Here is a 27,465-nt window from a genome sequence, read left to right as displayed (position 1 = left end):
TGGAGCTGGGGGAGGGCAGTCAACAAAGGAGTGTGTCCAGGAGAAATGCTTTAATTAGGCCTAGAAAGGACTAAGTATGATGTTATCAGTAAGGAAAGGGCATTCCAGAAAGAAGGAATGGCATAGGCAGATACACAAGGCCATACAATATCACAATTCTGTTGTTCGGGAACTCTAAGAAGTTCCATCTTATTGTAACGGAGAATATAAACCGGAATGCATAGGACATAAAGCTGATGAGGAGAAGAGGAGCCACATCATAAAAGGTTGTGCAGGCTCTGCAGAGAAGTTTGGTTCTCCTTATGCAGAGGAAGGGGAGTATCGAAGGCTTATAAGTACAGAATAACAAGATCCAGGTACTACATGGTTACTAAGGTTGAGATTTAAATTTAGTTCGGAGATGCTTAGCAACCAAGACAAAAAGGAAAGCAGTTTGTGTTTATACAGTTGCCTTGTTGATACAGGAGAATGGATATTGGCCTTTAGATCAGGACACTTTCTTCATTAGCGTTTAGCTTTGAAACATTTAGCAAACACTAAATAATATCTTTAACATAAGTGGATATTTTACGAGTTGCTTTATTTTTGCTAAGCACTCACACATCTTATCTCTTATTTCATCATCACAACCCTGCGGCATGAGCATTTTCTATTTTATTTTACAAATGATAATACGGGCTCAGAGAGATCACATGGTAATTAAGTTGTAGACTTATGATCCTAAATTCACCTCAGCACAAATACCAATCTAAATTTTGGTTAAGTGACTTAAAGAAAATAGAAAAAATTCTTTCTGAAAAAAAATCTTTCTGAAGCCTCACCTTTTTCTCTTGTAAAACTGTTAGTAATATTCTCCTTGTAGTATTGGTGTAAGGGTTAAAGGAGATACTCATTGGAAAGAGCCTTGCACACAGTACATGATCGTGAGTGACCCTCTTTCCCGCCTCCACTCCAATGCATGTATTTATGCTACGGGGGCAAACACAGTTGAAAAACTTAGGCCTTAACTAATTCATGAGTCCTAGCACAATTTTGGTGTTAAGGGTGTATTAAAAGCTAGACAAATTAATAGTTTTAGCTGACAAAATGTCATTTAACAATGAGGTTCAATAATAACCCTCATTTCTCCCAGCCAGAGTCTTTATTACCATGATTACCGACTCTGCGACCAAAATATCACTATGAAAGTAAATCCCAGTGCTTCCAAAATAACTCCTTCCAAACAAGAATCGCCTTTTTAAAAGTACATGTGGTTACTTTCTAATGTAAAGCCTACGTTTTTGATCCTTCACTGAATTACTAAATATATAATAAAGGATATTAAGTGAAGGCTAATAAAGTGATTGAGCTTGTCAAATCAATAAAAAGGAAACCGTATGTATGCTTAAGTAGTATTTCTTGAATAGCACATCGTGGCAAGATATGTCCAGAGCGAGGAATTAGAACAAGTCTTTCAGAATAAGATACAGACTCTCTCTGTCTCAACATTATACTTAGCATTGTCCTGCTTAAAAAAGAGAGAAGGGGAGAGAGAGAGAGAGGGAGGGAACGCTTTTTATTTTGAAAGATGTAAGTGCTATATTGCAGAAATTCCAAGTTAGACTCAAAAACCTCTTTTTCATAATACCTTCTATTGTGTTCTTTTAACATTGCTTATTTGTCTTTTTTATAAAATATTTAAGATTTTTTTTGGATTTCCTTGTTTTGATTATTATTATATATATTGCCCAAAGAGACATCACCACAAGTGGAGTGTTGAATCTAAACATCTCTATCACAAACTTGAAATATTAGAAAATTGGTAGTTCTTGCTTCTTTGGGACACTCACTTGTACAGGTTTTTTGTTTTTTTTTTTTAATGTGGGTAAATCAATTATGTGGCCTTGTAAAACCTGCAAGTATTTATGAGCACTACTACTAAATGCTGTGTAAGATATATAGAAAAGGTGTAAAACAAACCCATGGCTTGAAAAATCTTCTGATGTTTCAGGGGGAGACTTGGAGGTGCAGATGAACCAAAGCTCGATTTTTTTAAATAGTATATAACTAGGGGCCAATTATATAGGGAAGACTAAGAATTTTGTATATCAAAAAGCAGGTAGCGCAGAGAGGTGATAGAGTTCACAGACAACTTGGGTTTTTCAATATGAGTAGCATTTGGCAAGGAAGAAGAGAGTAGGAAGCTTATCCTAGCAGCGGCGTGATCATGGTGTTACTACGGGAAGGCCGGGAGGATCCTGTCCGTCCAGAGCAGAGGATGTATAATGGGAGAGTTGTAGGAAATGGAATTTTAAAAGTCATGTGAGGAGCAGTGTATGAAGGACTTGAAAGCCAGGTAGAGGAGTTTGAATGGAATGCAACAGAAAGCAGGAAGGCGTGGAAGGTTTAAAATCAGAACTATGAACTGGAACCGTGCAAGGAGCGTGCAGCGATGGACTGGGAGGGCAGCACCGCGATCAGGCAGCCCAGAAAGGAGGTAGTGGCAGTGATCTAGGAGTGCGTGCGTGTGAGTGCAGGGGCAGTTAGTGATGACGGGGTGGGAGGGAGGAAGACGGGGCACCAGTGTCAGGGGCTCTGTGAAAGAAGAATGAGCAAGACTGGATGAGGGACTGAGCATGGAAGGACAAGGAAAGCAGGGTAAATAGTAGTGATGTAAAGAGAGGACAGGAAGGGAGGTTGTGTAAGGGGAAAGCTGCTTTTGCAGGGAAGTCTTTGCTTTCAGTTGGGGAAAGTTTTCCTGGGTTGGAGAGAAACTAAGACTGGGAGCTGGGATGAAGTGGCAAGGCTTCTTCTGGGGAGTACTCACAACTTAGACAAAGCTGGCAACTTTGAGGATAGAAGTGTCTCAGGACACTGGCCTTAGACAATTCCTATTCGTAGTATTCGTTCATTTCAAGTATTTGTTCTTACTCTCAGAAAACTCTGCTTCAGGAATACACAAGAACATGACTGGAGGTGCTGCAGTATTAACTTTCTCTACAAAACTCCTTATTATTACATATTTGAAAGAAGTCTTCATTATTTAAATATGTATTTTAGGATATAACAACAAAATTCTTATTTACTTAAAAAAGACTCATGCCCAAATCCTCACATAGGAGATAGGTGATTCTGAATTTGTGATTGTGTGAGCATAAAATTTTCTAATTACTCCTATCTAATTACTATTATGTATATATGATATGTATACATTTATATAAGATACTGTAAAATATTTACACAAAATATATATACAAATATTCTATTAACAGACTAATTGAGAATCAGTGTAGAGTATACTAATATAAGGTATTTATAAGGTATTTCCTATGTGAAAGTAACATGAGAGAATTATTTTTTTGCCCATTTGAACTGCAGTGTATGTAATGGCCCCTTCGGTATATGTTCTGTGGCTGCTATGAATGACCCCCATTCAGACATTCTTTAGAAATGAGCATTGAAGAAAGGTTGGTAAAGTACCTCTCATCTAGACCATTCGAATAAAATATATCACATCATTGTCCAGCCATGGTTAGTTGTCAAGTGAAATGTATTTGTTGCAATGAACAAAAAGCTTCTCTTGGCATGTACCGATCTCCACTTCAGTCTGTGGAAAAGGGGACTGTGCTGAAATGAGTCGAGGTCTGGTGTAGGCTGGTCAGTGCTGGTAATCCCGAGGGGAGGGTGCCCAGCACATCGTACCGTTCATGTGGTGTTTTCCAGAAGAAGGCTGCAATCAGTCATCTCACAGATGCTTTGAAAAAGACTTGTCTTGCTGGCAAGCAAACTGTTATTTAAGTACACAATCCACTCTACTACTGAAACAGTTTTGCCAAACTTATCCAAGTATTCTAACATGCTTAAAGATGGTATAAATATCATTTATTGCTAGCAGTTTTCTTCAGACTATATGGAATGTCTTCCTGCTGCCTGATCTAAGTGTCCCAGTTTACATTATGGCCTTTACTGCCTCTGTTTGATGGAGTGATCAGTAAAAATTTAATGACACTATAAAATAATAAAAATGTCATTAATTTACCACGGATCTTGGATGCAGTGGCTGTAAAGTTACATTAATAAACAGAATATTTTTTACAACAAAAAGCATTGTTATGGGGGAACGTATAAATAACACACATAAATTTAAGAGCAATTTTACTGTTAGCACACACATTATTATGGAATAGCCAATAAGTGTATAAAACATAGTATATAAAATTTTATTAAAATATACTGTGCACATCAAAAATTCAGCTTTTATCTAAGTGCAAAGAAAAGCCATTATTGTGTGCTTACTGTTTCATTGCTGTTCTTTCCCCATATCACAATTTTACATTTGTTGCCAGTAAGAGGAAGTTGATTTTTTTTTTCTTAGAGGGAAGCAAGGCTCTGTTCTTTTAGTCACCCCAAATCCATTCTCTTTCTCCACTGATGCAAAAACAAAATTGATCAATCTTGCCGTGGTAGGGAGGGAGAAGTTGCTAATTTAATGCAAAGTTAAAAATAATGCCCGAGGAGTTGAATGGTTTGTTCAGTGACTCTGGAAATAAGGGATAATAATGCAGCAGTCTATCTGTCATCAGTGAGGCTGCCCCGTCATTGACTCTGATAATATGTGAAGATGATGGATGCCAGCGTCTTGTGGCTTGTAGCATTGAACATTCATCAGCTCTCACTAAAGGGGGCTTTATCATTTCAATATCTTTACTTAATATGCAACATCTATCTCATACATCATAATTTCAAAGCACTTAGAGAGCCAACAGTCCTACAACACAGCAGAGCTGACTTTCAGACTTTAATTTTTTTCAATAACTTTTATGTTGCCTGCATGTTTTGTGACTGACAATGCATAAGTAAGTGTCTGATCACATCGCTGCATATAAAATGCACATTGCACAGTCAACATGAAGATTGGTGAATTTTCCGGGGGGGGGTTGAAATTCAATTAGTGTTGAGCTATTTTGCTTACATCTCCAAAATATCTCACTCGGGAGATGTGTACATTGTGAGAGCTAGTTCAAGTGCGTGGAAAAATCTGGAGCAAGGAACTTGCCTCCAGCTGTCTATATTTGGTTGCTATAGGGGCATACCCATTGGCACTTACTGGCCAGAAGTCGAAGCCTCTTGGAACTTAAGTATCTTTGGACGAATCTCTGTGCCCATGTCCACATCCTGTATTTACCAGGCTCATGTTCCACCTCTCTGGTAACATCTTTGCTTAGCCCAGCTGCCTGGAGCTAACTTGTAGACATCAGGCCCTCTTATCTTATGGTTATGTGGCTGGCAAATAAATATTCTGAGCTATTCTTTGAAGAAGGAAATCTTCCGGGAGACTAGGTAGAAATTTATATGAAAGGGCATGGCTTTGCAGGGTCCTTCTTTAATCTCAGACACAAGTGCTTAATATTATGAAATATAAAATGCAGCCCACTGCCCAAAACAATTTTTATCATTGATTTATTTTCTGCCTGTTTAACAAGTGTTTCATGGGATATTCTTCCTTGACTTCTACTCTGTCAAAATATTGATATTTTATAAGGAAAGTATCTCTGCAGAAGAATGTTTTTTTTCAATGAAGTCAAAAATGTATGACTTCAAAGACACTGTGAATGTGTTGTTGAATGTTCTGAATGTTTTTTGTTATGATTAAAAACAAGCTGATAATACTGAATTGTGAGTGCACTTCATTTTTTATAAAAGAAAAGATATTATCATCATGTAAGCTTTGTTGTCTTAGGATTTTACAAACCATGGCATGTAATTTTCCCTCTTCTCCTTCCTTGTCAAAATATTGATATTCTTTCAGGAACTTTATTTTTTTTTTTTTACTGAGAATATTTTCCGGTAAAATCAAAGAGAATGAATGACTAGAAAGATACTTGAAATATGCATATTGATAGGTAGCACGGTCTGTTGATTTTCAGAGAAAGTTGTTTTTCCCCCCATGAAAATACAGCTAAAGGTTGTTCTTCCAAGAAGATTGCAGGTGTCACATCAAAACTCCTTTTGCATTTAACATAGGCAAAGCATTCACATGCAAATATTTGAAATGCGAAACAATGTGATAAAACAAAGGTTGAATATTTTGCTTTCCCTGGTACTACTCATCTTCACTTTAATTCTTTTTCTTTGCATCATGACAACCAAAAGTGCTACTCCAAAATAGAAATTGGCTGATTAAAAGCAGCTGTCCTCCCCCCGACAATGTGTGAAACTCCCACATGGCTTGTGGTTGCTTTCTGTTGTGGCCTGCATCTGGGTTAATTTGTTCTTGTGCAGCGGTGTTTTCACATAAGAAGATATTGGGGAACCATGCCTAATTTGCCTTTTATTTTCATTCTGTTTTTTATAAGTGTCGTATTTCAGAGGTTTGCCCATAGCCCACTATTGTAACCAGTTAGTATTACCCGTTTGGGGAAATTCATGATTACGATTTTGTTGCAAATCGTTCATAGACATGGTGCTAGATTAAAGCAAGGTTTATGCTGTGTTTTCTTCCAACACAGATTTCAACATATTCCACGGTGAAGGGGAACTGGAAGACTTCCTGCACAATTTGACTGATGGGAATTAATTATAGAAATATAATGATATTCAAAAATAATCATATTAGAAAGCACAAATGTAGTGAGACTGTACAAATGAGACACAGCCTCTATCAAGTAATTGTATGTTTGCTCTTTAAGAATATTTCCAAGTTTCTAAACATCTTACAGAAGAGAACGCTCACAGAGTGTTTCCATCTAGTGCCGAACGTGCTCAGTGCAGAACTAGGTCATTGAACAATAGACGGAACAGCAATCGGCACTCTGCTGCTGCATAATGCATTAAGTATAACATGGAGAAACCATTCCCGGAGCTAGAAGCTGCTATTTCATGTCTGTAAATTCAAGCTGACATGACATTTAATATTGTTTCATAGTAATGAACAACAAGGTTTCATTCATTCATAAGCACCACACAAAGCCAAGTTTGAGTCTGGAGAGTAGCAAGGAGGCGAGAAGGGGACACGCGCTGTGCTTTTGCAGACAAGAACACCATCTTCCTGCCGGTCAGTGAGCCCTCGGCTACTCATCCAGAGAGCTGCAGAAGGAGAGTTCAATGTGATATTTCAGTGTCCTTCCCCTGGAAGAGCTGGTTAACAAGTATAACATCTTTGAGTTTCCCTCCTATAGCGGCAGGAGATTTTTCACTTTCCCCACTCAATGGCTGGCTAGGAGTAATCTCCTTTTTGCTTCCCGGGGAAGTTACAGTGGAAACTCCTAAGCAAAATAAGAGCATCGATGCCATCGTCTCGTCTGTGTGCTTTGAAACATTTGTTTTTGAAATCCTCTTGCCTAAAATTCTGATTTGTATTTTCCCAGGAATACCAATGCGAACTGTGATCTCTAATTGAGAAAATTCCTCTCTCGTTAAGTAGCAGTAGATTTTAATGGGAATTGCTCTTTCAAGTTTTGCACTTCGGGCTCAAACCTTTCACTTGCATTCATTCTTTTTAGACTACTGGAGCAAATCCCAGTGAGAGAAGATGTGCAGTACTGCCCGGCGGGCTTCCGGGCACCAGTTTCCTTTCCTTGCAGGTACTCTGCTTTAGACGGTCGGCGCTGTGGGTGCCACCAACAGGCTTTAGTGGAACCTTCCTGAAAGCTTTTCTGAGTCCCCAGTTGGTCAGAAACGATGTTTGTAAGTCCAAGTTTTGCTCACGAAGCAAGATAGAAACTGGAAGGAAAAAGTGGCTGCTTCGGAAGCTAGAATAAGCCTCTGATTATTCTTTCCTCTAGGAAAGAACACGCTTTGAGAATTTGGGGCCCCAGTTAACAGGAAAGTCAAGTGAAGATGGAAAGCTGGGCCCAGGTGTCATCGATCTTACGCGGCCAGAAGATGCAGAGGGTGAGTGGCTTTTCCGTAGCTCTTTTCTGCTGCTCTGGGAGGTTATGATGGTGCAACTGAGTTAGCTCTAGGACCTTCTGTGGTCTTCCCTGGGAGTACTGGCTGGATTTTTTTTTTGGCAAAGCAGAAGAAATGTTAGCCTCCATTATATATTATAGCTGAGGACGTTGAGAGGTAGCTAGATCCTATATCACTGAACACATAGCCATTCAAGGACTTCAAGATGCCACTTTCCAGTTTTTAAATAAAAGGACCCTCTGCATTCCAGTGAGTACCAGAATTCTGTGTGTCCTCCATGTCACTGAATTCTTGTTACAAAAGGACTAACATACAAAGGAGGATTTTTTTTAACCCTAAATCAAATGAGTCCCAGGTTCAGTCGAGCCATTTTGGGAACTAAATGATGGTTTGTTGCAGATCTCGCATAAAATTAATAATTGCTCGGGCAAGGCCCAGCCTGTGCCCAAGCACTAAGTGTTACTAAAATTCTTTTGAAAGTCGGATGGAAAGACTAGCTTCACTCTCAGCGGGTTTACCCACAGCACTATCAATGCCTGTCCACTCCTCTTCCCTTTTTGTTTGTTTGTTTTAAATGCACAAGCAGCAGATCAGCAGAAATTGCTCCCCAGAGGCTGGGTACAATTTATGAGTTAGGTCAGCACTTCGGTAGTAATGTTGCCTGGTTATTTACTGTGTCATCACAGAGTAGGGACTGGTTTTCCCGTTAGCTGTTCCTTTGGCAGAATCCCTCCCACCAGTCAGGGAAGATTAATTTGTTCTCTTCAGAGTAACACAATACTTCACCCGACTTGGGTCCCAGCTGAAGTTCTTTAGCTTGAGGAGAAGAATCTTACTATTATACCCTTTACTCGCGGAATTTCTTCCAGGACCCTAATCCCCGGAAAACACACGAAGCCATTTCATAACCACATCTGAACTGGGCATGGCTTCTGGTGAGAGCTTGGGACCATCCCGGCTGTTCAGAAATCCCTGGCATGAGTGCTAAAAGATGGACAGTATCAGACATTAGGAAGCACTTCAGAGAGTTTCCAGAAGGCAGATTTTTTTAATACCAGTAGGAGAGACCGATGTTTAATGATAGTCCTGGGGACAAGGTGTTAAATTCTGATTGGTGTGTGTGGGGATGGGGGGAAGGAAGGGAAGAGGAAGAGGAAGAGAGAAGGAGGAGGAAGGGAGGGACAAAGAGGACTCAAAACCAGATATACATTCACTGACTTTCATGAAGAATGTGTACTAAGAGCACAGTGGCATTGATATTTTATAGGCCCTTAGAAGTACAGGTTTTTCCTCATGAGGATTGAGGTTCCTTGGTCTAGGGAACCGGTTATTCAGGTCTGGCCCGTCTCAATTTTGTTGCAAGTTCATACCACAGAATACCTAAGTCTTTGACCCTACACAGTGAAATAATATTTTTCATCACTTTGGAGTACTCAATCTGTTCATTTTTCCATAAACTAGGAGGTACAGAGTTTTATCACCTTACCCTTGTTCCAACGGTTCTCTTAATCTGTCATTCTTCCTTCTTCATTTGGTTCCTTAACTGTATAATGGATATATACATGGTCAGTTACCTCTCAATAATGCTAATGATTTAGTTAATGATATTATGGGCTTGGTAAATTAAAAAGCCTGATCGGAGTTACTAACCATTGTGAAAGGAAAAAATGAAAAAACATATTGTATAGAAATATTTTTGGAGGGGCGCCTGGGTGGCTCAGTCATTAAGCGTCTGCCTTTGGCTCAGGTCATGATCCCAGGGTCCTGGGATCGAGCCCTGTGTCAGGCTCCCTTCTCAGCGGGAAACCTGCTTTTCCCTCTCCCACTCCCCCGCTTGTGTTCCCTCTCTCACTGTCTCTTTCTGTGTCAAATAAATAAAATCTTAAAAAATATATGTATATTTTTGGAAATTCTGTTCAATACCCAGATCATCCGGATTCAGACCGGATGTAGCAGACCGATTCCTGGCTACCTTGGTCTTTGTTCTTGTTGTTCGTTTGTTAGCAAACATTTTTGAAGCACTTACCTGCCAGAGACTGTGCTAAGCTTTTACACCTATTTTCTCACGTAAACCTTATTCAACTCTGTAAAGAAGATATTATTATCTCTTTTTCACTTTATATATGAGAATATGAAAGGTGAGAGAAATCAAGTAACTTGCCGCCGGTCACATAGCGAGTCAGAGTAGAGCTAGGGTTGATCCCAGGTGGCCTAGGCCCAGAGCCCACACTCCTGAATACCGCGCTATACCGCATGCCCTGTATACACAGAGAAATACATGGCATCTTCACTTTTCTGAACAAACTCCTTGTGACCTTTCTCAGTATGGCCCATTTCCTCTCCCCTAAATATAGCAAGTCATGCTGCACACCAGCTCTCGTGTTACTCTGTCACACAGAGCAGCAATGCTGGTGAGTGTAATAGGAGAAGGGCTGTAGTGGCCCAGGAGCTTAAGGAGCGTGTGAAAACCTCCCTTCAGAAGCTTGCCCGGAGTTGCCATTGAGACCTCGTGTGCTTTGGGGGACTGTGAGTTCATGAATGGAGTCAAGTTACTAGCTCTCAGATGGACAGAAGCGCACCGCCTTTGTGAGGACTGCCGGGATGGGCAGCAGCCTTCTGCTGACTTCGGGATATTTCCTGGCGTCTGTTCAAGTAAGAGCTGATTGCAGAGCCTGCTGGGGTTATAGTCCCTATTAAAGTCAGAGCAGATAGCAGGTACACACGATACTTTCTTACTTTGCTCCTTCGCGTTTCCCCTAGCAGGAAGAGTACGAAGGGACCGCAATAAAAGAATAACTACAACTTATAAACTCCTTCAATCAGTTTATGGTCTAAACAAAACAAAACAAAATAAAACAAAACCAAACATTCCTTAAGTGTCTGCTGTGTGCCAGAACTAGACACTAGATAAACCAAGGGAAGCAAAACAGATATGTTTCTGAAGTCTTGGAGTTTAAAGTCTAGTGAAGGAAGACAGAAGATTAAAAGGGAAATATCTACAGACAGACAGACAGGCATAATTATCACGGGAAAGGTGCTAAAAAGATCAAGACTTCGTTATGCCCCATAGAGATTCAGAGTGAGAGCTGCTTAGGTAAGCTCATTCGGCAGGTGAACGCTGCGGCTCTGGCCTAGCACGTCACGTCTTCTCGGTCCACACGTGATCCTCTCCATGTTTCCTCTGGCTTGGCAGGGCAATTAAAATGTTTTCCTCAGCTTTACTGAGATAGAATTGACATATAACACTGTAAGTTTCAGGTGTACCATGGGGTGTTTGGTGCACATGTACATTAGGAGATGATTACCACAATAAAGTTAGTTAACACATCTATCACCTTACATAATCACCCCTTTTTTATGAGAAAAGTTAAAATCTATCTTCTTAGCAACTTTCAAGTACGTAATACAGTATCGCTAGTTATGGTCACATGCTCTACGTTAGCACCCCAGAGCTTATCCATCTTGAAACTGGAAGTTCATATACTCTTTGACCAACATCTAGTCCTTTTCCCATCCTCCTAATCCCTGGAAATCACCATTCTACTCTCTTTCTGAGTTTGCCCTTTTTAGATTCCACATATGAGTGAGACCGTACAGTATTATTTATCTTTCTCGGTCTGACTTATTTCACTTTGCATAATGTCTTCGGGGTCCATCCATGTTGCAAATGGCAACATCGTCTTCTTATTTGTGGATGAATAATATTCATCCTTCAGGAGTTGTGTGTATCTCTGTGTGTGTGTGTGTGTGTGTGTGTGTGTGTGTAGATATATAGAGAGAAAGATAAAGAAAATGTGATATATGTATATATCTATATCTATATCTGTATGTCCATCCATCAGTGTACATTTAGGTTGTTTCCATGTCTTGGCTATTGTGAGTAACGCAGAACAGCTATCTTAAAGGGCTATGCTGTCCTCCCACTTGCACCCCATCCTCCTGTGAGGCTTCTGAAGAGACTAAAGTACGTCAGCTTAGGCGATGAGGGCCTGTTCCAGCTGGGCTTCCCAGGAAAATATCTGCCAGTCGTGAAAATGCCAATATCACTTAGTAAGCAACTTGTGGACCTGCTTCATAGCTCTGAGCGTGGAAGCAGCAAGGGAAAGGTCACCCAAAGAGGCAGCTGTGCATGTGTATTAAACACTCATCAAAATCAAATGACAAAACCATAAGCCAGGAAAACAGAAATTAAAAATATAAAAGGCAAATGCCTTCAAAATTTTATTTTTAAAGTCCAGCTGTTATTTGGCTTGAATATGACAAGACAGCATTTCTTGTTCACCATGATATTTATAAAACTACAAATTCATTGGTGCTGGGGGCCTAGGAAACATGTGTAAGGTCCTGTTATACTTCGAAGCCGTTGAAGGCTTACTGTGTACTAAGCACACAAAACGTGTTAGCTCCTCTGTGGGACATGGAAGGGAGAGAGGACTTGATTAGTGGAGTCTGTCACCATGTCGTAAGAATGAGGAACAGCTGTTTAACTTTTTATGGACTCTTCACATGGCATTTCCCCTTTCCTTGTTCTCTGGCAAGAGTGCGATGTTTCCCCCAACTCTCATAATTTCAAGGTTGCAAATTAGAGTGGGAAGGGCGCTGGCCCGGTTATTGGGAAGTTTGGATTAAGGCTCTTTTACGAAAGGATGGCAAACTGGTGACTAATGCCTCCTTATCTTTTAAGAGAGGTTCTGGATTCCATTATCTCTAAGGTCCCTTCCAATTCCAAGACTGGACACAGAGTGTGCTTCTTATAGGAGGTGATCTGGGCACAATAGCTTCCGCTTAGTCTTTTCTCAGAGAAGTGAAAGAGGAGACCAGTACCTTCGAGAGGATATTTGTACCACTTGTTGCAACCAGTTTTCAGGTCCCTTGAACTTTTCTTTTTATTAATGAGAAGGTCTCTCTGATAGTAATTCCCAGTTGCCTTTCACAGATGGGCCCCTCTTTTCTCTGTTCTCTCCTTCTCTTCTCCCAGCAATCATAGTTGTGGCTTGCCTTCTTTTCCATATTCTTTCTATCCTATTTCTTCTCTCTCTCACACCTGGCATCTCTAAAGAGATATTTTCTTTCTTTCTTTTTCTTTCTTCTGTTTTGCAGACTATCTGGGGTAAGAAAACATTTTTCTAACACCTTTTTAATTCCCAAATTCAATTATTGTATCTCAGCCTCAGAGGGAGACTGCACCTCATTTTGATGGGGGGGGGAATAGTGGAATATGAGCTCTGAAAGGGATGAGCTCTGCAAGGGATTATCATTGACCAGACTTCTGGACCCTGGGCTGAAACTGTGGTGATGTGCCGTCTGTCCTCCGTGTATTAAAAGCATTGATTTGAGTGTAAATGGATACGTGCACCAAGAACAGTCCCTTTTTGAACTGTTGCTCTCAGATTCCCAGATTTGCTTAGAAGAGTTTTATAGATTTGCACTGAATTGGGAATTGGATCCCAGCCAACATGGCGTTCACCCTCCTGAAAGCTTTACTTTTTGGTGAGCTTCTCATTGCTTCTACATTTTGTACCTCAGGTTAGCTCTATTATTGTCAACTTAAGCTCTCTGGTTGTAGACAAATAAGAGGGACTGCAATGTCTCCATTTTTTTTTCCCTTTAAAAATGCACCACTTAATGTTATTAGTAACATTAATATTATTTTCTCTTAAAAATTCTGTTTACCCTCTGATTCACACTCTGAGAAGTCCGTGACGCTTTCTTCAGTCCCTTGCCCCTCCCTGGATCCTTATTCCTTGTGGAAAGGGAAGATTGGCTTGAAGATACACAGCTCATTCAAGGCAGCAGAGGGAAGCTGCAGTGTAATCTGGTGTGGGGTTTAAGGGCTACAGCGGCCTATACTTCGGAATGTGAAAATCATTCGTAGTTCAAGCCCACCAGAATACAGTGCTTCACATCGCAGCACTTAGATTCTCAGAACTGGAATAAAGGAGAGACATCATCAAACTTACAGTCCAGCCGGGAAATCCCTTCTTATACCCCTGACAAGTGGTCAGCTCACTTCTGTTCAAATGCATCTCGTAGTCTGTTAACAGACCCCTGACTACTTCTTGAGAAGCTCATTCTGATTCTAATTATTAATTCTTTGTTGTTCATAACCAGAATTTGTTTCTGCTTCCTTGGAACTTCTACTCACCGGCTCCATCTGACTTCTCAGTTCCAAAAACAATAAAACTCCTATTTCTCCACATGACACCCCTTCAGATATTTGCTCAAGGGCCAGGAGACTTACATTCTAGTCGCTCCGCCCTTGGCGGGTCACTTTCTTTCGCTGAATTTTCTTGTCTGTAGCTGCATAAGTTGGTCCAGGTGATTTCTAGTTGACACTTTTTTTAACTGTCTTGTTATACTGCCATAAAATTGAAATCATTCACCTTTAAGTCAACTAGAATGTAACAAGTATCAATTAAGGACCACACCATCTTTTAAAGAAATGAAATTATTATAGAAATAAACTATCTCTATAATGAGATGTCTTTGCCCAAGAAGGAATCCAAGTACTAGAGTATATATATCAGACATAAAAGATGGAAAATTGTACATATTAAAAGAAAAGACTGAGGTAAATCAGAAGAGAGCACTAATCAGAGCTATGCCATGGGCGTACGGGTCTGCCTTTCCCTACCTGCCTGGAACAGTGTTTCCAGGAATCTTAGAGGAATGAATAGGCCAAGCGGTTTCTATGGAACCAGCAGGCTGGGGTCCGAAGCCAGGATTAGTAACCAGGGAGGCCCAAGACCTGGTGAGGACTGAATAACAGCCACAGACTGGGAGATAAGCCGAGTTCACAAAGCCCCTGGCTCCGGACTAACTCTGTTGTATGAGTATCACAAAAATGTATTTTACTGTGGATATAAACAGTTTTAGAGGATCCTGTGCACCAGTTTATATCAGCACTATATATAAAGTGCCGCTCTCTTAAACAAGCAAATAAACTTCTCTTAAAGAAATATATTTGCTGTGTCTTAAAAGCTCCCAAATAACTTTTAATGTTGGTGGAAAACAATTTCCATTGAACTCTCCAAGTGATGGATAGTCCTGATGGGGCAAGAGAGTGAAATGTCAAGACTCTCGTATAACTCCATCCCCTAATACTTCATAAAGGGAGCTCAACCTGCTTCTCAGAGTTGCTTAAGCTAGAAAGCCTGAAGAGCTAGCCTCCCTTTACTGGGGAACCTCACCCTGGCCAAGGGCTGGTTTCTCATTGGGCTGACTTTTTCTCTAAAGAAGTGTCAATGACAATGCATAAAACCACCACACACACACACACACACACACACACACACACACCCCGTTTTCTGACTGCTTATCATCTACCTAGGGGGAAAATGCTTGTCTAGGCTATTAGTGAATCACACGGAAGTACTTCCCCAATTTGTCTGAGAAACTGGACCACAAAAGATTAACAACATCTACCATGAACATTAGATCCAAGATAAGAGCAGCCGGCATATGTTCCCAGTGGGGCTACAAAATCAGTCTGTGCTTCCTCAGTACTACGTGGATCTGCTTCACGTACTCCAGCGCATTAGAGTAAGCCCTGCCACGTTCGGACTGGCTGTGTAGCTCTTGGGGTGTGGACCCTGTCTGGTTACCTGTCCCAGAGTCATCCTGTCTGGCAGCAAGAGCCATTTGACTTGCTGTCTGCAGGCCAGTGAATTCAGCCCAACCTTAGGCTGGTGGGGTTTAGAGCATCAAGCCAATTTGGAGTGCTTTTTGAATTCTTTCTGCTTAAGGTCAGGATTGGATTTGAGACCAACCTTTTCTCCCCCCTAATTGGTCCTTTCTCTTTTTCAAGTTCTGATAACTGTGCTTCTAACTTATTTCAAAAAGTTGATAACCCCCTAGCTGTTTCTCATTTTTTGTTACTGACTCTTACCTTTTTTTTTTTTTTACTAATGTATTTTTATTTTTGCATTCTCCTTCTTTTATATTCATGGTCTCATTTTACTCTGCTTATGCCCACTACCTGCTATTTCCTACTCTTTAGGGCCGTTCTCCATAGACTGAATTGTTGGTGCCTATAGCCAAACCCTTCCAGTCAGGGTCTGTCTGTACTTCAGGGGTCCCCAGTCTTCAGTTTTACTCCCATGTTCCAGTTACAATGTACTGATGATCTCTTATGTGCACAGCACATATGGGCATGGCGGGAAGGATTTTTTAAAAAAATGGACTGACTATATTCTGTAAGAGCTAATAATGTGGTTGGGATTATAATGTTAGCAACACATAGAAAGCAAAGCAACCTAAGGGGTTACATGTTCAGGTATGTCGTTAGAGAACCAGAAAAAAAGTGCTCTTTAGAAGAGGAAGCTACAGTGCTTTTGGACAGCAATGACTGTGGCAGGCCTGATAGAAATATAGCTGGAGATAAGCTTAGGTTTGGATGAGCAGAGAGAAGGGAAAGAACTTTCAGTTTAGGGAATAATCCAAGCAGGCACAAGAACGGTAAAGCACACAGACATTCATAAGGAAGTTCCAGAAGCGAAGACTCACCTTTCTGACCCTTGTCTTCTCTACCAAGCCCAATAAAGCCTCACGTATAATTGTAGTCAGTAAATATTTGTGGAATTGAACATGTTATAGAAATATCTGGGTTCCATATTGTGGATGGCCTTGAAAGCCAGGCTCAAGAATTCGGACTTGGCCACCAAATAAATAGACGTTAATTTTTAATTGTTCAAGATTGACTTAGATCATAGAGGTTAAAAATATGGAAAAGCAGCAGTTAGTTTAGTCTGGAAGATCTGTTAGTCTCTATATTTTTTTGTTCTGTATAATAGTCTTTCGGAGGGGCTATTCAGTGGTTGTCCTTTCTTATAACATCGTCAGAGAGCTGAGTAGGAGTTAGGAGGGTTTTCATCCAAGTCATATCAAACATATTACTTTTCTTCCTGGGGGTATTGCTCATTGAAGTGTGATTTCACTTTGTCCGATGTGACCGATGGATGTCTTACAGATCTGTCCTGTACTTTTGCCTCTCATTCGTGGCGAGTGGTTTTTTCCAGTTGTTTTTGTTCAGTGAATACTTACCCTTTGACATGATGCCCCATATTAGGTCTTGTACCAGAGGGAAGCGAATGTGTAAGAATCCATCGGCATTTGCATTATACTGTAGACTGTTACATTTAGGAGGAGGCTGTAAAAAGTAACTCTGAACTAAAACTTAATATCCCAAGTTTCAGCCCTGGAGAGAAGAATTTCATAAGCAATATATTCAACCATTTTAAATTTACACTAAAAATACAAATTGCAGCTTACTGGTTTATATGTACTTTCATGGCAGAGAAATCACTTCATGCTACTTCAATATAAGCTCACTCTTCACTGGGAAGGCTGGTCCCACGTGAGGACAAAATGGAAAGGGAGAATGGTCAGTCCATGTTGCAGACCTACGGAACTGTTAGTGGAGGAGAAAGAAAAACACCTGTCAAATGTCACCTACCTTGCCCTTTGTTTATTACCAGTCTCGTAGTCAATAATCCTAATCCTATGTTATTCCAGATGAGTCTTTTATAAAAAGCCGTTCCATAAATTCACAAGATAAGGATCTCTTCCTTTTTTTTTTTTTTTCTGGCAAGGACTGAGCAGTATAGTCTGGTTACAATTTCCACATGTGGGAACCGGGGGATATGAGATGGTGGTTTGGGGTTGGGTCCTGTGCGTATTTGATAAATTTTAGCTTTTTATCATAGAGACCCTTTTGAGTGTTTTTAGCTGTGGGGCAGAAAAGAAGCTCCATGAAGCAGTAAATTGCACTCTCTAGCTAACTTGTGGGCTCATCTTATAACTACTCCGAAGAACAGGCCTGTGCAGCACGGGAAACATCACCAGATATGGGGAAAGACTGGAAACGGAATAGTTGGGGGTTAAGCACCTGCTATGTCCTAGGTACCGGAACAGGCATTCTCCTACTTGTCTTGCTGGTACTACTGATATTATTTCTAATGGCAACTACTGCTTGTTGAGTGGCTCCTGGGTTCTAGTAGATGATCTAAGAAATTTACATTCCTACTTAATCTTCACAAAGATCCTGCCAAGTAGAAATGATTAGCTCTCTCTTGTCAGGAGATGAGACTACCGTTTACAGAGAAGGGAAATAATTTTCCCAAGTTAGGAAAGGTCAAAGGTACAGTTAAAACCCAGATCTGTCTAACGACACGGCATCTGAGTTGCACTGACTCCCATTTTGCTCCAAGATGAGCTGATTGAGTTGCTGGCGTTTGTTGGAGTAGCTTTTTCCTGTTGGTTTTCATTAAAAAGCAGGAAAAAATGAGAAATAGAAACTTTTGAAAGATTTTTTTAATCTTTCAAACTGTACAAATATTAGGTACCTTTCAAATACTTCCACCAGATTCTCGGGGTGAAGGAGTTTTGGTGGATCTTGGAAATGAGTTGTTTGCCCCAAATATTTCTAATATTATTTTCATACCATAACCTAATAAAAACATTTAGTTTCTACTGCACCCGTGATCTGCATCTCTCATTCTAATAAAAGGCGAATTCCCTGAAACGAATGGAGAAGAGAAACCAATTAAATTAGAGTTTTATTGACTTTTAAAAGCTAAGTCCAGATGCGATTGAAACAATTCAACTGACCATTTTAGAAATTAATTCTGATGGCAAATGTGAAACTTAGGGGATAGTTACATCTGAGTTCCTTGTGATTTTGCCACTTACTAACTGTGAGACTTGGGCAATTTCACCTTTCTAAACCTCAGTTTCCTCATGTGGAATAAAGTGTGGATTAGATGATCTTTAATCTCCCTCTCATGTTCACATTTTCTTATTCTACGAGCATGTTTTATCTGTTTCATAACGACTCCGCTGTCTAGGGAAGCTCCGTCATACACCGGTTTGAATGCCTGCTCCAGTTGTATATATTTGCACATACCCTACAACACTAGAACAGCTTCCAGATTTAATATTTCCAGAAAGCTCAGACTTGCTCAACCCTCCTTTCAAGATTTCCCTGGAAGTGGGGAAGCTGGGATTTCAGAATTGTGTGGTGTGTAAGTCAGTAAAAGAAGTCAGATTAGAACCAATGATCTCTGAGTCCCAAACACCAATGGATATATTTTCCCATCAAAGCCTTATTATTTTACAGGGTGCTCAAGTAAGACAAGGTATTTAATAGGATATTAAAAAATGGGATTTATACAAAATCTATTTTCAGAAATTCCCAGGTTCTAATGCAACAGGTAGATATGTGAGTCTCACTCTAGAATTTTCACCGTTAAAGATGTCCACTGCTCTCCACCTTTGAGTACTTACTTATGCCCACTTGTGTAGAATACTTTGGGGATGCAGTTATGAACAAGACACGGCCATCCCTTTACCCTTTTGGGTTGCACAGTCTCAGGAAGAAGGTGAGCACATACAACTGGTAATCTGGATAAAATACGATCAATGTTAAGATAAAGGGATGCAGAGGACATTGTGGGAGCCCAAAAGACTTAACCCAAACTGACAAACCAGGCAAGACCGCATGGAGAAAACCAGCCCTGACATGAGTCAAAGAGTAAGTGATTGCAAGGTGGACAGGAAATTCTAGGACAAGGGAAAAGCATGAATTCTTAGTGTGAAACAACAGGCTGTCTGGAGAACCAGAAGTAGTTCAGCATTATAAAGTAAAACATTTTGAAGTAGAGAAGGCAGAGGTAGAACTAGAGGCATAGGAAGAGAACCAGCTCATGGAGAACCTTACTAAGGACTTCATCTTTGGGGCATTAGGGATCCATGGAAGATATTTAAATACAGGAGAAGTCTGGTCAGGATTGCGTTTGTGATGGATCACTCTGGATGAAATTAGGAAAGGTATTAAGTGGGGACTGGGGACACCGAGCTGGAAGTAAGCATATCTGTTAGAAGGCTAGTATTTATAATAGTCCAGCAGAGACAGTGAGGCCAAGCCAATGGATGAGTGACAAGGATGGATGCAGTAGTCCCTTTGTTAACTAATTCTGAGACCCGCTTCATCTTGGTTTGTGCACCTTAATTTCGTGTAGAATCTATGGTAGTGCATTGAGCTGGATGAAGCCAGAAGCTGCTGAGCCACATGAATTATTTAGCCTTCCAGCTTTTTACCAGCCTCTGTCTTCTCCAAGGGAATCTACTTGAATCCAAGCCTGGTTCTCCTGGAAACTTAGGAAGCCAGAACCTATTCTTGTCTTACTTCATCCGTAGTGGTCTCTGGTTCGAACTTAAATGACGTCTTTTCGCCTGGGCTCAACAGCTTGGAAGCTTTCCTCCTGTGCACAGAAATAGCAAGTAGATAATAAGTAGGCTATTTGATGCTCTCTGCTACTTTCAGGTCATTAAAATAAAGAATCACGGAAGTTATCCCAGTTGCCTTTGTATGCTATAGTTGAAACAAGATAAGGTCTCTGTTTAGTTATCTGTGTAAAGCGAATATAACTTGAGAATTTAAAAAAAAAAAAAGGTAAACATGGGCACCAAAACTGAAAGCAAGAGACTTCTGAAACTACAGACTGGTATATCACTGGTTAGAATTTCCTTCATTTTGCAAAGCCACGAGCCACATGCATCAGCTCACCACAAAGTCATTAAGCCTTTTTAAGCTCAGATGAAAAACATTAACAAATACCACAAAAGGCTTTAGTATAGCCCCTTTGTTCATTCACATATGGCACTTTATAACTCGTGCGCCACTCTGGTCGTGTGTTTGTTTAAGCTGCCTCCATCAGGCTGGTCCTGAAAGAACAAAAGACATCTTGAGCAATCCTAAGCAGGAAATGGGCTAATCTAAACATGGTTTGTGACACTTTAAGTAGAATAGAAAGGGGAGGGATTGATTAGTCATTAATGTCCAATTGGCTCCATATGGATGTTGCAATAATAAAGCCTTTTTTCAGAGCAGTAGCAGAGTTATTGAATTAGAGGTTTATGTTTCCTCAGAGCTGACCTTAGGGAATTCCCTTTTGGTTCTTCTTGTTGAACTCTTAAAGAGAATGGAGTTTCCAATAGGAAAAAGTAGAAGCTTTATCCACAATAACACTTGCTCACAATCCTGTAACTCAGGAATGCATTAATTTACCATCGTTTTAATTCCTGCCATAATTTCAGTCCTTCATGCTTTCTTTGCAAGCTCTTGCATCTCTGGTGGGGCAGTAGTTCAGAGACCAATTAGACAGTGGCATGAACTTCATAATGGGTAATGGGCTCCTCTAATGTGCTTAGCTGTGGCAGAGAAATGACATCCTTACAGGGGGAGAGTAATGTTCCAGCCCAGGCATGGTGGGCTTTAAAACTCAGTTATTTCAGATCACGGAATAGTGATTGGGGTAGCTTTGGTGTAGGGGAAATGGACTAGACTGCAAGTCGGAAGACCAAGGTTCTAGATCTGGCTCTGCCCCTTATGAGCAGCATACCAGCATCTAGTTATTCCAGAGGAAGCTAACACAACCCCTCTGAGCCTTGGTTTTCTCCTCTATAAAGTGGGGCAAATATATCTACCCCCCTACAGATTTCAAAGGATTGTAAAGAGAATTCAGATAATGTATTTACTGAAAGCACTTTGTAAATATTGTTGTATATAAAATTGCTTAGCACACATGGTATGCCTGTCCCGGAAACTGACCTCCCGCCTAGTCTAGTGAAGTGTCTGTTTCCAAAATACCCAATGAAAGTATCTATCTATCTATCTATCTATCTATCTATCTATCTATCTATCCCTCTAGGTTTTTCAGTGAATTTCTTGCTATAAAGTTCAATAGTTGAAGTAAGTAAGGTATTTATTTTTAGTGGGATTGAAGAAGGTAATTCTTTGCTAACCTAGCTAGCTAATCTTGTATAAAAGACATGGCAAACCATAGTCTTCACCCCTGGCATCCCTTCTCAGAAGATGAACACATCACTTCTCTAATATTAAGACTCTTGCTCAGCCATGGAATGTATCTTCCTGCCAAGTAAACCACTAGGCTAGTGCAATTGTTTTGTGTTTTATTTTGTTCTGTTTTTGTAAGAAGAAATCAAATTTGAATTCCAAGCAGCCTTCTTATAATGAAAGTAAGTTCACTTTCTGTCAGTAAGTGGGAATGTGAAGTTTGCAGAACTTCCATAATCGTAGGGAGACAGCTATCAACCATTCCTATATAGTGAATTAGACTTCAATAGTAAGACAGACTTGGTGAGATAAACATGGTGAAATTAATACCTTCCATCTTTCCTAATTTTTCAAGCCCCCTTCTAAAATTCCTTCATCTTCTATATTTTTGTTTCTGATGCACTCATTATCATTATTTCTATTAACCCAAATAAGGGACTATTAATTGTATCATGTAACTCTTTCCAGAATCCCACAGAAGAAAATCAACTACTCTGTTGATAGACTGAAGTACTCTAAAATACTGTGATTGCCAAGCAATCCAGTGGTATATATTTATGTCTCTTTTTATTAAGAAGCTATTCTGCCCTTCTTAATGTATATATATATATATTTTTTAATTTTCATTACTATCATTTATTTTTTAAATTTTTTTTTGGTAAATGAGACCAACTTTTTGAGATCGCAATGGCTTGAATATGCCATACACTCAAGTCCACAGAGAAAAAAAACTTTCAGGAAAAGATCACTTTTGTTTGTTTGGCTTTCTATTTTATTTCGGTTCTTTTGCTTTGCTTTTTTTTTTTTTAAACTAAGAGTTAAAACAGTTTTACTTTGAATAGTATCCCATTGTATGGCTATACCACAATTTGTCCATTCTCCAGTTATTTTCAGTTTTTGGTTATGATGAATAAAACTGCTATGATATTCTTACATAAATCTATTTCTGGACAAAGTTTTTATTTGTTTTGGGTAAGTACCTAAGAGTGGAAATGTTGAGTCATTGGTAAGTATATATTTTACTTTATAAGAAACTGCCAAACTGTTTCCCAAAATGGTTACGCATTTTACACTTTCACAACCAATATATTAGAGTTCCAGTTGCTCCATATTCTTGCCAATGTGTAGTGTTGTAAGCTCTTCTAGTGGGTGGGAAGTGGTATCTATTGTGGTTTTAATTTCTATTTTCCTGATGACTAATGATATGTAATACCTTTTCATGTGCTTATTGGCCGTAACTATATACATATTTATATATTACATTCCTAATAGCATCAGAAAATAAGATACTTGGGAATAAATTGAACCAAAAAATTGTGTAAGACCTCTGCACTAGAAACAATACATTTGTCAGTTAAATGAAAGAAGATCTAAATAAATAGAGGAATACACCATGTTCTTCCTCTATTTTGTAAAGTGCTCGTGCCTTTTGCCCATTTTTAAATTAAGATTGTTTGTTTTCCTGTAGAAGTTCTTCATATATTCTTGATACAAGTTCTTGTCAGATATGTATATTATGAATATTTCTTCCCAGTCTGTGCTTTGACATTTTATTTTTTTTAACAACAACTTTTTGATGAGCAGAGTCTTAATTTAATAAAGTTCAACTTACCGTTTTTCTTGTATAGCTAGTACTTAATAGGCTATTTCTAAGAATCTTTGCTTACTCCAAGGTCACTAAAATGTTCTCTTATGTATTCATTGAGTTTTTGCTTTTGGTTTTGTTATGATTCATCTCAAATTAATTGTTGGGGTAGAATGTGATAAAAGGTCAAGGTTCATTTTGTCCACATATTTATCCCCTTGTTTTAGTACTATTTGTTGAAAAGACTATCATTTCCCACCTTAACAGCCTAAGTCTTTATTGAAAATTGGCCATATATGTGAGAGTTTAATTCTGGACTCTCAAATTCTATTCTAGTGGTTTATTTGTCTATCTTTATACCAATACCATACTGTCTTTTTTTACTCTAGCTTTTACAAATGTCACATTTTTACTCGAAGTCTTGAAATCAAGTATTTTGAATCCTCCCACTTTTTTCAGTTTGTTTTGGCTGTTCTTACTACTTTATTTTTTATATAAACTTTAAAATCAACACGTTAATTTCTAGAAAAAATTATCTTTTGGGGATTTTTTTTTATTGGGATTGGGTTGAATATATAGATAAATTTGGAAAGAATTAACATATTAACAATATGGAGTCTTCTGATCATGCTCCATGAGTATGGTGTATTCCTCTATTTAGGTCTACTTTAATTTAACTGACAAATGTATTGCTTTTAGTGCTGAGGTCTTGCACACTTTTGGGGTTCAATTTACTCCCAAGTATTTTATTTTCTGATGCTATTAGGGATGTAAACTTAAAAAAATATTTTCTAGTTACTTGATGCTAGTACATAGGAATACAGTTGCTTTCTGCATTTTTATATTGTACATTGCAATATTGCTAAATTCACTTACTAGTTTTAGTAATTGTTTTGCAGATTCCTTAGGATTTTCTTTGTAAACAATTATCTATGAATACAAATAACATATTGTTTGTATATTTATTCTTTTCCAATCTGTATGCTTTTCATTTCTTTACCTGTAAAAGAGTGTTGATAAGCAATGGTGAGAGTAGACATCCCCTTTCTTCTTAGTTCTTAGGGGAAAGCATCCAGTAGTTCCCAAATAAATATGATGTCCTACAGGTTTTTCTTAAATGCCCTTTACCAGACTGAGGAAGTTCTCTTCTGTTACTAGTTTCCTGAGAGTTTTTAACATGAGTGGGTATCAAATTTTGTTAAAATCATTTTCTGAATCTATTGTGATGATCGTGTGTTTTCCCTTTGTTTTGTTATATAGTGAATTACATTGCCTGATTTCAGATGTTAAATTACTTACATTCCTGAGATAAATCCTATTTAGTCATGATTTATGGTCTATTTTACATATTGCTGGCTTTAATTTGCTAACATTTTATTAAGACTTTTTGCATTTATGTTCAAATCTTTGTCAGGGTATGATGCCACCTCATAAAATAAATTTGGGGAATGTTCCTTCTACCTCTACTTTCTTAGTTTATATAAAATTATTTTACTTTTTCCTTAAACACTTGAAAAAATTACCAGTGACACCGTTGGGACTGGAGTTTTCTCCATGTGAAGGTTGTTGGCTATAAATATAGTTTCTTTATTAGCTATAAGAGTATTTAGATTTTCTATTTATTCTTGAGTGAATTTTAGTAGTTTGTGTCTTGTTCATTTTACCTAAGTTGTCAAGTCTATTGGAATTAAGTTATTCACAATAATCTTTCATTATCCTCTTAATGCGAGTAGTATCTATAGTAAAATACCCTCTTTCAATCCAAATATTGGTATTTTTGTTTCTTTCTTTGTTGAGCAGTCTTACTAGGGGTGTATCAGTTTTATTGAGCTTTTAAATGACTAACACTTGGCTTTATAAATTGTCTTTATTGTGTCTGGTTTGTATTTCTTTGATTTCAACTCTTTATCCATTCTGAAAATCTCTGATTTTAGTTGGATTAGTTAATTTATTCATATTCAGTGTGATTATTGAATTTGATGGGCTTAAGTCTTATAATTTGCTATTTGTTTTCTGTTTGTTCCCTCAGTTTTTGGCCTTCTGTCTTTCCTTTCTTTCCTTTGAGTTAATTGAATCCTGTTAGTATTAAGATTTTATTTCTTTAGAGCAGTGTAAGGTTCACAGTAAAATTGAGAGGAAGGTACAGGGATTTCTCTTCCCCCAGACATGCATAGCCTTTCCCATTATCACTACACCCCATGAGTGGTACATTCAATGGATGGACCTATCTTGACATATCATACCAACCCAAAATCCATAGTTTATCTTAGTGTTTACTCTGGGTATTGTACATTCTATGGTTTTGTACAGATGTACAGTAATACATATCCATCATTGTGGTATCATGCAGAGTATTTTCACTGCCCTAAAAATCCTCTGTGTCCTGTCCCATCATTATGGTACATGATGGCACACATGGCAACCACTGATCTTTTTACTGTCTCCTTTCGAGTCCTTTTTTAGTCTTCCATTTGAATTATTCTATTGGTATTTTAGCTATACCCCTTTGTATTTTGTTTAGTTGTTGTTTCTAGTGATTTACTATAAATCCTTAATTGAGTTTTCTTACAGTTAAAATTAACCACTTTTCACAAAATAAAGCAACCTTTAACAATTTAATTCCATTTACCACCCTTATCCTTCGTGCTAATGTGCCATTGTTCTCACATGTTTTACCTCTTCATATGTTATAAATTCCACAATAATGTTATATTTTACATTAAGTAGCCCCTTGTCTTTTAAAAACATTAAAAAAAATCAACTGTTCATTAAGGAAATACACAGAAGAAAACAAAGCTGGTTTTTTTTAAGTCACATATTTATTATTATTGATGCTCTTCATTTCTTCTTGTATATTTGAATTTCTGTCAGATGTTCTTTCTCTTCAACTTGAATAATTTCCTTGAGTATCTCTTTTGGTATTTGTCTGCAGGTAATACATTTTTTTCAGCTTTAATTTATCTGAAAATGTATTTTATATTCGTTTTTAGAGCATATGCTCACTAGGTAAATGTCTGAACTGACTTATTTAATTTCAGCATTCTAAAGATGTTCTATGGTCTTCTGGCCTTCATTGTTTCTTATGAATAATCAGCAATCATTTATATTATTGTTACCTTGTATGTAATATATCCTGTTTCTCTGGAACTTTCCCTTCGTCTTTGGTTTTCAGCAGTTTGGCTAGTGTCTAGGTACAGTTTTCTTTGAGTTTATTCTGCCTGCATTTATCTGAATGTCTTGACCTGTAAGTTGATGATTCTTACTAAGTTCCAGTAATTTTCAACCAGTGTTAATTCAAATATTTTTCAGTCATGATTCTCTCTTTTCTTTTTTGGAACTCCAATTACACATATTTTAGGACACTTAATATTGTTCCACATATTGTGGTGTCTCTGTTTGTGTTTTTAGCTTTTGTATTCTCTTTGTTTTTGAGACTGGATCATTTCTTTTGATGTATTTTCAAGTTCACTGACCCTATATCTGCACTCCAAACTTCTGTGAAATCCGATCAGTGAATTTTCATCTCGAATATACTTTTCAGTTCTAGAATTTCCATTTCTCTTTCTAGTTTCATTTCTCTACTGAGTTCCCCCCCAACCCTGTCTATGTATTCATTATGACAATCTTTTCTTTTAAGTTCTCAAACATGTTTATAATGGTTGCTTTAAAGCTCTTGTTTGCTAATTACACTATGTGAGTCATCCCAGTTTCTCTTTCTGTTGAGGTTTTATTTGTTTGTTCTGTTTTGTTGTTATCTCTAGGTCATATTTTAGTGTTGTTTGCACAACTTGTAGTTCTTTACTATATATTGTACACTGTAGATTATAAATGGTAGATTTATTGTCAGATCATTAGTAATCATTGAGACTATTAAGAAAGAATTGCTCATTTAGTTTCCATTCTGATGTCTCATTGAATATATTTGTTCATGTCACTACCCTGCTTAAAAACTTTAAAGACTTCTTGGCGTGGCATTCAAGGTACTTAGCACATCTGTCCCTTACTTACGTTTCTAATTTCATCTCTTAATACTCCTCTATTTTTTTCTATAAGCCCAAGCATAGGCAGCTTCTTTTTATACCCTAAACCCTATCAATCTTTTGTTATAACTCTGTGCCTTTATTCACACTAATTC

At 38.5% G+C, this 27,465-nt stretch overlaps 1 protein-coding gene across 10 annotated transcripts in view; it reads left to right on the top strand.

Annotated features, from left to right (window-relative positions):
- Positions 1–27,465, top strand: part of SOX6 (SRY-box transcription factor 6) — a 578,685-nt gene that overhangs the window by 532,209 nt on the left and 19,011 nt on the right. For all 10 annotated transcript variants that reach the window (XM_008708903.2, XM_040638855.1, XM_008708901.2 and 7 more), the window contains one exon: positions 7,764–7,872. In XM_008708903.2, coding sequence (XP_008707125.1) covers positions 7,764–7,872 — 109 coding nt within the window. The remainder of the gene's footprint in view (positions 1–7,763; positions 7,873–27,465) is intronic.

The sequence above is a fragment of the Ursus maritimus genome, unplaced genomic scaffold, assembly GCF_017311325.1.
Source record: "Ursus maritimus isolate PB19 unplaced genomic scaffold, ASM1731132v1 scaffold_23, whole genome shotgun sequence".
Lineage (NCBI taxonomy): Eukaryota > Metazoa > Chordata > Mammalia > Carnivora > Ursidae > Ursus > Ursus maritimus.
The sequence above is the reverse complement of the archived record's forward strand: the minus strand, read 5'-3'. Positions and strand labels throughout refer to the sequence as shown.